This window comes from Panthera onca, chromosome C2 (genome assembly GCF_046562875.1).
Source record: "Panthera onca isolate mPanOnc1 chromosome C2, mPanOnc1 haplotype 2, whole genome shotgun sequence".
NCBI lineage: Eukaryota > Metazoa > Chordata > Mammalia > Carnivora > Felidae > Panthera > Panthera onca.
This window is the reverse complement of record NC_138347.1, coordinates 40542177-40554372: the sequence shown is the minus strand read 5'-3', so window position 1 is coordinate 40554372 and position 12196 is coordinate 40542177. Positions and strand designations below refer to the sequence as shown.

The window sequence follows — 12196 nt, the reverse complement described above, 5'->3', positions numbered from 1 at the left end:
TTTTACTATTTTTAGGCTAAGCAACATCAAATTCCAGCATACATTTATTTTTGTTACCCTCTTAACAGCAATAAACTGAGTAAACTTTGATATTTCATAGACTATTAAAATTCATGTTTGAACATTTCCTATAGTTTGGGTAATTGCTATTAAACCTTAAAATAAACAACTGATTTTTCATATCTTATTTTTCTTTTTTTACTAAAGATAACTACTATATATTATTTTTCATCAATGGGAAGATTTGGGGGAAAGAAAACACATTTAAAGTTTTGGCTCAGGTTTAATAGTGTACATATACAACTCTAGCTCAGCCATTACTCAATGGAAAATACAAACATAAGAAGTCAATTACCCAACTTGAGCCTCCAGATACTTTGTTTGTGACATACTGTGAGAACAGGAAAATGACAGAAAATTCCTAATGTACGCATGCATTTACAATTAGAGTTATTTTGGGATAAGTATGGCTAGTAAAGTAGATAGTATTTAAACTTTTAGATTGATTGGAAGATAAAAAAGAAAAGAAAATCAAGCCCCAAAGTCATCGCTGTATTCAGGTTTTGTATTTTGAGACATCTGCATAAATGAAAACACAGAGATACAAATATAAACTTGTAATTCACTTTTTATTCTCTTTTTTTTAGAAGTATGTAATTAAAACCAGAGTTTGTGAATGAAAGGACAACCGTGACAGATATAGGATGGTGAAGTAGGTGTGGGCCTCAATTACTCACTACCTCTTTTAAGATGCTCGAGCTAAGTGAAACTTAAGAAATGTTTCTCCAGGGGTGCCTGGGTGGCTCAGTTGTTTGAGTGCCTGACTCTTGATTTCAGCTCAGGTCATGATCTCAAGGTTTGTGAGATCAAGCCCCAAGTCAGGCTCTATGCTGGCAGTGCAGAGGCTGCTTGGGATTCTCTCTCCCTCTCTCTCTGCCCCTCCCCCACTCATGCTCGCTCATTCTCTCTCTCTCTCCCTGTCTCTCAAAATAGACAAACACTTAGAAATATTTTGTTTAAAAAAGAAATGTTTCTCCAGTTTTAAAAATATACAGAATGATTTCTGGAATTCTCCAGGAAGTAAGAACGGTTCTGTTTGAGCTGAAGAACATGTTGCATTTCCTACTTTACTACAGAGATATTTCCTCTTCTAAAATACTATCCTCTTTTCATCCACATTCAAATCGTGGAGCAGAGTGGAGCTGGGGCCAGGGAGGGTGTATGAAGAGGAGTGATTTCACGTCAGGTGCACTGGAAGCCAATAGCTGAACTTTAATATGACCAAGCATATTTATTTGTATGTGTTTTAGAATAGCTATGGAAATATTGTTTTGAAAAGAGGTAATTTAAAGCATTTTTATATACTGCGTATTTGATTTATAATATATCATTACCAAACAGCTTATTAAAATTTATTGTTATGCATATATAATTCAAAAAAAAATAGCGTCTATGCATTTCATGCATTTCATTATTTAACTGTTAGTTATATACTCCCAATAATCAAAAAATAAGGACTAGTTTTTTATTTTTAGCAAAACACATTACTTCTCTATTTCCTTTCTGATAAAAATCCATTCGGATTTCTTTTCATTAAATTTAGGAATAAAGATAAATTCACTGTTTAAATTTTAGTTACTGACACACGGTGAAATAGACCATATTTACTTAGAGAAGAAGATTGGCATTTAAAAATATTTGAAACAACTATAGAAGGAATATAAAGAATTACACATATGTCCTTTAAGTAACTTACTATGTTTAGTTGATGTAAAAACCAAGCAAACACTCATGAAGAAATTAGTGATATTAAGAACAAATAAGGAATATTGTGTCTTTATAGTATTGAAACTGAATCTAAATTCAGTGTAAAGAGGAAGTGGAATTAAACTGTCCTTTGAATGATAAGTTGCTTAAACATCAAGGAAGTAAAGGGCACTTCAGGTTTGAGGAGAAAAAAAAGCTGAAAGAGCAATGGAGGCAAGAATGAGTACACACATTGTGAGGATAGTGACGAGAGGGACAGGATTAAAGAAGAGAGCATTTGTTGGGGGTACGTAGGATGATGGGAAATAAGATTTTCTAGAGAGGATCTTTGTTATTAATATTAAGGCCTTAAAAGCAAACAAGGGAGTCTAGATACAGTGTAATAAACCATAGGAAGCCATTACTGAGTAGTTTCTTTAAATTTTAGTATTCTTCTATGAATTAGTAATTTTTTCTTACACCCAGTAGAACCCAAAATTAAGCCTCCAGTCTTGATTTCATCAACTTAGAATTCTTGATTCAAATTAAAGCTTCTCTTTCACTGTTTAAACGATTAAAATGAAACCTTAATCCTGAAACATATGGGAAATCACCTCTGAATCTATTGATAGAAGAAATTAATGCTGGAATCATTGTATCTGTGATTTTCATAGGGTAGAAGGATTGCATTGTATCCTTCTAGAAAGCTAAACACGTTTTGTGGATGCCCGAGTTTTGCTAAGAGGAATGCCTGGACAGAGCAGGGAAAGAGACTGTTGAGTACCCTGCAGGGGGACATCGCTATAGCTGCTGATGGGGCTATTAGGAATTATTGCTCTACCACGGTTTGAGCTTCCGGGGAGAGCCAAGAGCAGGAGACCCTCTAGTACTTGCTTCTCTCCAGATTCAGAAAAAGGCAGTGCACAATGTAGAACACCAGGTTCCACATCAAGCAGGCTCTGACTCATTCCAGACCTACCATAGCAAAGAAGAATGCTAATTTACATTAAAAAATTTTTTTTAATGTTTATTTATTTTTGAGAGAGAGAGAGAGAGAGAGCGCACTAGCAGGGGAGAGGCGCACAGAGAGGGAGGCACAAAATCCAAAGCAGGCTCCAGGCTCTGAGCTGTCAGCACAGAGCCTGATGTGAGCTTGAACTCAGGAACACTGAGATCATCACCTGAGCTGAAGTCAGACGTTTAACTGACTGAGACATCCAGGTGCCCCTCTAATTTACATTTTGTAGTCCCTTAGCATTTTTCAAGAATGTTAGCTTTATTTCACTCTATTTCCTTAGCCTTTAATTCCTGTGTGAGGCAAGAAGGATAGATGAAACTTGCTCAGCATCAAGATCATAATTAGCAAGATCAGAACTCCCATTGGAGCCTTTTCTTCTTTCAAATCTAGAGAGTTTTCTACTCTTCTAAATTGCTCCTTCATATATGATGAAAAGCTTGTATTCTTTGCCCTAGCAAGATTTAAGTAACTTACTGATTGAAAATAGATTTTAGGGGCACCTGCATGGCTCAGTTGCTTAAGCTTCTGACTCTTGGTTTCGGCTCAGGTCATGATCTCACGGCTTTGTGAGTTCAAGGCCTGCATTGGGCTCTGTGCTGGCAGCACGGAGCCTGCTTGGGATTCTCTCTCTGCCACTCCCCTACTTGCACTATCTCAGTCTCTCTCAAAATCAATAAATAAACTTAAAAAAAAAAAAACAAGAAAAGAAAATAGATTTTAATAGGGTTTTTTTTTCTAACTGAATGTTTCATAATACATTCAGCAATGTTGATGTGATTTTTACTTCTGTTCAGTTTTCTATTAGGCACTTCTCATGTAGTAGCAAAGTAGTTTTCTGGATTCTGATGGGTACTCTTCTAGTGAAATGGAGGTAAAATTTCATGGAAGGTTACTAACTCTGTCCCAGAAAGCACTTAACTAGTTGGGAGCTTTCAAGCAGTGGTCTCTAGGAGAGGTCCATGCACCACCTTTGTTAGACTAAGTGGAGAATCTCTCTTTTTTTTTTTTTTAGTGTTTATTTACTTTTAAGACAGAGAGAAAGAGCATCAATGAGGGAGGGGTAGAGAGAGAGGGAGACAGAATCTGAAGCAGAGACTAAGTGGAGAATCTTGCTGAAGACTCAGATTTTGGGGGCTCCACTCTGGACTCACATACTTAGAATCTTTGGTCTCTGCCACCAGCATCTCAAGTGATTGTTATGCACAGTGGTTTTAAAAATCTAATATTTTAAATTAGATTTAAATCTAATATTTTAAATTAGGCAACTGGGTGGCTCAGTCAGTTGAGCATCTGACTCTTGATTTTGACTCTTGATTTCGGCTCAGGTCATGATCCTACTGTTGGGAGATGAAGCCCTGAGCCTCCTGCTGAGCAGGGAGCCTGCTTAAGTTTCTCTCTCTCTCCCTCTTCCTCTCCCCCTGTCCCACTCACACTCTCTCCCTCTCTCAAAAAAAAAAAAAAATCTGATAGTAGATTTACTCTTCTGCCTTTCCGTTAAAAAAATCCCCCCCCCCCCTTCTTCTTCTTTCTCCTTTATCTTCAAGCTCAACATGTGTGTGCTAAGGAGAACATTTTTTTCTCCAGTTTAGTCCTTCTTAACACCTGCAAAATCTCTCTCTCTCTCTCTCTCACACACACATGCACACACACACACACTCTACTAGGATCACAGATCCGGTTGAATCCTGGCCAAGACATTGAACACAAGGAGGACATTGTTTCTGTTTTTGTTTTGTTTTGTTTTTTAAGTTTATTTATTTATTTTGAGAGAGAGACTGGTAGTGTGAGTGAGGGAAGGGTAGAGAGATAGGGAGAGAGAGAGAATCCCAAGCTGGCTCTGCATGGTCAGCACAGAGCCTGACTTGGGGCTCGAACTCATGAATCGTGAGATCATGACCTAAGCTGAAATCAAGAGTCAGGTGCTCAACCGACTGAGCCACCAAGGCACCTCAAAGAGGAAATTGTTGATATGTATGTGTGTGGAGGAAGAAGTGGGGATGAGTAAAATTTTTCTTTATTAAGTGGGTTGGGGTAGAGGAAATTCCAAGACAGCAGACCCAGCAATATAATATAGTTGTAATAATTAATGATGATTGAATATAAAAATATGATGATATAATAAGTACAACTTTTTAGGAGTGAATACCAATTACATATAATTTAGGAATATTAATAGAACATAATGAAAAGGATATTGGGGAGCATAGGAAGGAAGACATAGCAAGCTTTGCTGTGCAGACATAAATCAGTAAGGTCATTTTGTTGCCCTTGCGGAGGTGGAAACTTTCCAAGTAGAAATCAGACTCATGACAGAACACCAGCTTTACTGAAAGGCTGCTTTGACGAGCCCTTGTTGTTACCATTGTTGAAGACAATGTTATACTTTTTTTTTTCTCAGAATTTTTATGATTTCTGACCTAACCAGAGAGTATGAATTCTTTGAAAAATTTTTATCCTTCCCAGGTGGGTTTCAACTACTACTATCCTGTTTTATACAGAGAAGGCACTATATATCAATTACTACACATTCATTATAATGTTGGAAAATCTTTCTCTCAACAATAACTTCATTTTAAATAATGGAGAAAGCATATCGATTCATATGACCAAGAAAAATTACCACAATGTCAAAAGAAAATGTTTATTCATGACAGAAATATTAACTTGCCTTTAAAATATTTTCTGGCAAATAAAGGTCTGAATATAACCATCTGGGTTATTAGGAGGATATTAGAAACACATATTTTCTGAAACAAATTAATGTGGACACATTCTGAATTGAACAGGATTATTTTTGACGGTCTTTAGAATATAATAAGGAAAAATCCTTCAATCCTCTCTACTGCAATGCAGCAAACCTAATTCTCTGACTAGAAGTCAAAAAAGCTCTTGTCAAAATTCATGAGGAAGCCATTCATTCCTTGATGTAGAGCAAAGCATGTCAGCAAGAAGCATAGAAGCACCCCTACTTTCCTGATATTTCTTGGAGCAAGTCAACACATTTTCTAGTAATTGGCTTCCAATTAATTTTCCATTTTTGTTTTGTCTTTCTGACATAAAACTCTTGGGTACAGAGAGACAAGTTTAGGATTGAGCCAATGAATGTGAGGATTATGCTCTACTAAATTTTTAATTTTGGAACGAACATAACTGATATAGGCAAGAATTTGGAAGTGGGTTCCCAAGAAATTTGTCTTCACTTGCAAGCAGTGAACATGTAGGCTGTAGAGCACAGGAGTGGGGAGATGCAGGGAAATTGGGTTCTCCGGAGAAGGGCAAGGAAGATTGGTTTTAGAGATGCAAAATGGAAATTGGTCCCACATAAAGATTGACCCATCAACTGCCAGTAGCTGGATAAGCTGTTTATGCTGTGAATTTGACCCTGTGGGCCTATTGTGAGACAAAACAACCAAAAAACTATTAAGGTAGGCAATCCATATTCCTATACCAGTATGATAAAGACCGTATTTCATAAGCAGGAGTGGATTTTCAAACACGATTTGTACATAGCTATGTATTGAACTGAATTTAGTATACAGTAGTTTGACTTCCTATCTTCCTTTGCTGTTTTGTCCTTTGCCTTTTATATAGAATTCTTTATTTGAAAATATTTAGAAAAAGCCGAGGAAATATTAAATCTCCATTTACTTCTCTGGTGCTGGCGTATTTGAAATTGTAGCAGGATTTGAAATATTTGAAATATTTCTTACACAATTCTTACACAATTAAAATTGTACAATTTGAAATATTTCTTATCTAATATTTAACAACTTTCTATGATATTTATGTTTTCTTTCTGTACCTTATCAGTTAAGTATGTGCATTATTATATTGTTACATTTGCCATGGATGTGAAAAAATATTCTTTTTTTTTGTGAAAATCTTCAGCTTTTAGTTACTTGGGAAATTTTCATTGAGAGAATAAATCCTATATATTCAGGGAAGTATATCATGTTTTGTGTAATCTGTTCTTCATAAATTTTAGAGAAAGTGCTGTTAAAGAACAAAAATTCAGAGCGCCTGGGTGGGTTAGTCGGTTAAGCGTCTGGCTCCTGGTTTCAGCTCACACCATGATCTGATGGTTTGTGAGTTCGAGGCCTGCATTGGGTTCCATGCTGACAGCATGGAACCTGCTTGGGATTCTCTCTCTCCCTCTCTTTCTCTGCCCCTCCCCCACACTCTCTTTCTGTCTCTCAAAATAAATGAATAAACTTAAAAAAAAAAAAAAACAGAACAAAAATTTAACTGAGTATATCTGAAGATCCAATTGGCTTTACTAAGTGATTCATGATTCCAGAACTGTGATGATTTGTACAAATGGAAGTTTTCCATAGGAAGAAGGGTGGGGAAAGGAAGTTATTAGTAAAACAAAAGGATTGTTTCAGGCAAGGTCATTTTCCCTGAGGGGAAGAGCAGGGGGTCTCATCAAGCAGATGACCTCATCTTCCTTTGGAGGACAGAGAGGGCCCATGTGATAGATTACCTCATTGGTGTTTATCAGAAAATTCCTGACTGAACTGTTAAAACTGACATTTCTGATGGAGGCTTAAACTCCAAATAGGTTAGATATTACACCTCAGGTGACTTGGCCTAAGTGATACTATTTGGAGCCTTTGGTTTTCTTTTTTATGTAAAAATAGCAGATTATTAGCTGCAACATTACCTAACATTTAAAGATCAAAGAGAAGTCACTTGTTCATGAGGGATGGCATTATCTGTACCTTCAACATGTGAGGGAAATATAAAGATGAAGTGATAAGTGCTGTAATATGTTATGGTGCCTTTGGATTAAAGCCTATTTCATACTCATAGAAATAATAAACTTGGTTCTCCCTGAGCTCTGAAGGCAGATTTAACTTGTCTGTCATTTGATAGCATTATTTCCCTGGATTTGAGCTTAATCCCAACTCTGACTAGAGGGTGGTATGTGTATTTGGATGGGCCTCACCCTGCGTGAGATTTGTTCCTTTGGGTCGATGGGCTGTGTCTCTTAGAGGTCTCCAATATAACTAAATAAATTTCTGAGATGGGTGTAAATAAATTAATGCAACAGATTATTTCCACCTTAGCAAGATCTTTGAATAAATAAATCATAGAAATCAAATTTTAGTGAGAGAGAGAAAGAAGAACAAGCAGAGAATGATAGGGACTAGAGTAGGCTTTCGACTGTCAGCACAGCAATAGGGGTCCTGGGAGATAAAGAGAAGAGAGGAGGACAAAAGAGGCAGCCGGGAGTCTTATATAAACCTGTCATTTTCACTTGGGCCAGACCTGCTCAGCAGGGCCTATGAGGTCTCATGCATGTGTCTTTGAGTGTTTGACATGCCCCCAAACAGAAATCATCATTCCACTAACAGGCCCCTTCTCTTGAGTTCATTTCAGTTGAGAGCAGGTTGTCTCAGTGTCTCTCCATCTGTCTGCTTATTAACCTATTTGCTGTATCCTATAGCTTCTGTTTCCATACTATCTCTCTTCTGTTTTCTCCTTCACATTCCCATTGCCAAAATCAAGTTCAGAACTTCACCTCTTGCCTGGATTATTGATTTGCTTTCTAACAAGAAGTCAGTATCACCAGTACCCTCTCTGTTCAAATCCAGCCAGATACACACACACACACACACACACACACACACACACACACATATTAGAATTACTCTGAACTTGTAATATTTCTACTAAGAAGCATCAGTGACCACTCGTTGACAGACTACAACCAAATGGACTGTAAACTTCTTTTTCTGGCATTTAAAGTCAGCCACAATAATGGCCAAATTCTCTTGTAATTTTTTCTTCTATTGTCCTAATTAGCTGCCAAATTCATTGCTATTTCATGAACAAGACCCATGAAATACTGACAGAATTCACTCTGAATTCCTGATGTTGCCGCCACCTGGAGGATGCTTTTCTATTTCTCTTACCCAACGGTTGCTTATTTAATATCTATTTTAAATACATTCTTTATGAAATTTTGCTGATTTTTCTCAATCAGGTGTGATCAACCTTTCCTTTGAATCATCAAAATTATGCAAACAACTTCCATGCCAGATCTTTGTTTTTTCTTTTCAATTACAGTGTTCATTTGTTTCTTTGTTTCACCTTTTTTATTTTTTAAGTAAGCTCCATGCCCAGCGGTGGGGTTTGAACTCATGACCCCAAAATCAAGAGTCACATGCTCTACTGACTGAGCCACCCAAGTGCCCCATTTTGTTTCACCTTTTAAATTGTAAATGTGTTAAGAAGAGAAACTGTATGTCATTATTTCCTGTATCTTCCATATGGTATATCTCAGTGCCTTATACAGAATGAGAACTCTGTAAATATTTGTTAGATTGAGAGTAATCTGCCATAGATATGTAAAAAATCAATGTAATGTATTCTTCAGTACCTGAACAGGAAAAATATTGAAAATACACATAAAAGTGTGGCTTAAAAAAAAAGAATGTATTATTTTTCAAATGGTCTTGTTTGATGGTATGCTTTCCAAAAGGCAGTCTATCAACTTGCAGGTTCAAATGAAATGAAATCTTCTCAGAAGCATGGTTATTTTATTTTAAAATCCATCTATAAATCAGGAAGAGAAACTTAATGGAATTGCTTTGGCTTACTGAACTAGTGAAGTGACTGGGAGATATATAAAAAATATAATATATTTATAATTAGCATAATATGAATCTTTTTACCTGTTGATTTCTACCAGTTGAAAAACCAGAGATGTTTTTAAAGTCAGTGGAAAGTTCTAAGAATTCCTATCACATTCTCTCTAACAAAAGGGATATAATGTGTAAATTGAAGATATGGAACTGCTGAAGTGCAAAATACCACTGACATTTTAGTGAGCAAATGAGCTTGCTAACATTAACAGAAATGACGTTTAGTTTAGATTTCAAAAAAGGCATTAGGAATACAATAACTATGGTGAGTAACCTAGGGTACTTAGTGCCTTAAATTTGAGTCCTAAATCAACATGGGGGCAATTAGAACACCTCCCCTGAACCCTCTCCTGAGTTACTGTTACTAGGGTAAGGTTTTGATTTCAAATATTGAGAATACATGGTTAAGAAAATATCTTTCTAGGAATTCATATTGAACAAAAAGAAAATGTTAAATATGCACAAGTTCAGCATTCAGAATTATTTTACAATGCCTAACTTACTTTATGATTACTCTTTACTATCTAAATACAAAGATCATATCAATCTCCTGGCTGACATTTCCTCCAGTCATATTAGGAATCATTGTTGGCAGCTTCCTCCTCCCATTTTTCCCAGGATAAGGTGAAGGTGGCACAAGAGTCGTTAGGTAGGAGAAACGGGTGCATTGTGGTGAATTTTCTTTTCTCTAAAATGGCAGAATTTTATAACAAAACCATAGCATTATATAGAAATTACAGATGTGGTTAATTGAATACTCTTCTGTAATTGTCGTAAGCCATAAACCTGGAAAATCACTGTTATTAATAATAATTACTCTAATACGTATTTTCAGTTAGCCTGTTAGGGACATTGCATAGGCAAAATGTTGTTTATAAGTAGTAAATTTTCTTCGCGTTTTGAATACTCTAGAATGATGGTCAAAAGAAACATCTTTTACTCAAGAAGTTTATGTTCATGTTGCTATTCAAATATAAATTATATTCTTGTAAGTTTAGCAGTTTTAATGTATTTCCTCTAAAAGTTTAACTGTTTTGTTTTTCATCATTCATTTAGTTACTTCACCTCAAGAAATCCCCAACCTTCTAATGATAAACTTTCTTTAAACTAACATCGACATCGTACAAGTTTTTGGAAGGCTTTCTTGAAGTCTTCATTAAAGATTGTATAAATCAGTGGATTTATAAGGGAGTTGAGATATCCAAGCCATGTCAAAAAATTTGACATTTCTTCAGAAATTTTACACTTTTCACAGACATTAACAACCAATTCTTTTACAAAGAAAGGAAGCCAACATATTACAAATGCACCCAAGATTAACCCCAGCGTAGTGGCTGCTTTGCGTTCTCTTGTGCCTGAGATCTTTTGCCTTCTCCAAGATTTCTCATGCTTGAAATCAGACCTGGAGCTTTTCACTGTGCTGTGAATTTTATCAAAGTCTGTTGATGGATCAGATAAAGATTTTTCTAGCATGTAGGGTGTGGAGACTAGTCTGGTGCTTTTCTCACTACTCCCCAAAAGGACTTGGCCATTCACCTCCTCCTTGGCAATCCTACTTGCTTGTCTCTTGTGGTATAACATTTTTGCTGCTTTATATATTTTGTAGTAGAGGATCAAAATCAATGTTAATGGGATGTAAAAAGCTCCGAATGTTGAGTAAATAGTCGAGACGATGTGGTCGTGTTTGATGATGCACTCATCATCGCGGCTAGTTCCTTGGTGCCTCCAGAATAAAGGAGGCATAGAGATAAAAATAGATATAATCCAAACTATTGTAATCGTAATGCCAGCATGCTTGGGAGTTCTTTTCCTGGAGTACTCCACAGCATCTGTGATTGCCCGATACCGATCCAGAGCTATAGCAGAGAGATGCAAGATGGAGCACGTGCAGCACGTAATGTCAACGCTCAGCCAGATGTCACAGACCACCTGCCCCATAATCCAGCTCTCTCTCACAATGTACACGATGCTGAAAGGCATCACCAGGACAGCTACAAGAAAATCTGTGACGGCAAGGGAGCAAATTAAATAGTTGGCTGGGTGGTGCAGCTTCCGGGTGACAATAATTGCAGCAATCACAAGGGAGTTGATGGTTGTTGTCATCAGTGCCAGCCCGGAGAGAGTGAGGGACACCAGAATTTTAGATGGCATTCTGTTTAATAGTTCTTCTGAAGTCAAGTTTTGATCAGATGAGTTTAAGGAATCCATTTTGTTTGTTTTAAAAGATTAATATAGCTGCAAAAATGGATACCTGTAACAAAGGAGGAGAAAAACAGTTCAGAGAAGTCTTCAAACATTTTTCTCTCCCTTTCAGAATGAATTTTGAAAAAGTGTATGTGTGTGTTTTCCCAGAATATTCCATGGATTTTTAAAAAATGGGAATTTAGATTATAGATTTTCTTTTTCTTTTCATTTAATTTAAAAATTCCAACGAAAACAGTAACAAACAATAACTTTCAAAACATTTCTGAAAATACAGCTCACATAAAACAATTTTTATGAGTAAACTAACCTATTACTCGGTAAAATCTCTACCATCGTAGAATTGCATTTAAAAACTATATTAATCCGAGCTATGTTTTTCTCTTCATCTATGCAGTAAAAGTTTAATAGCACATGTCATTAATACATATTTATGCATTATATAACCCAATATAAGAAAATATCATATTACAGGCAATATTCAAAATCATAAACAATTTTGTACTTAATTCAAAGTTACATTGAGAACATCATCATTGAACTCCTGGAGTCTAAAGGAACTTCTAAGTATTTCATGTCA

The 12196-nt window shown here is 36.2% G+C and overlaps 1 protein-coding gene across 1 annotated transcript; it reads right to left on the bottom strand.

Moving 5' to 3' along the window:
* Window positions 1-7010: 7010 nt before the first annotated feature.
* Window positions 7011-11660, bottom strand: HTR1F (5-hydroxytryptamine receptor 1F). The gene has a single exon (XM_060640239.2). It carries the CDS (start codon window positions 11620-11622, stop codon window positions 10522-10524), a length of 1101 nt encoding a protein of 366 aa, XP_060496222.1. The 5' UTR covers window positions 11623-11660; the 3' UTR covers window positions 7011-10521.
* Window positions 11661-12196: the final 536 nt, after the last annotated feature.

Excerpts from the sequence above, each read along its gene's own strand:
- HTR1F (XM_060640239.2), bottom strand. The coding sequence starts at position 11,622 with ATGGATTCCTTAAACTCATCTGATCAAAACTTGACTTCAGAAGAACTA.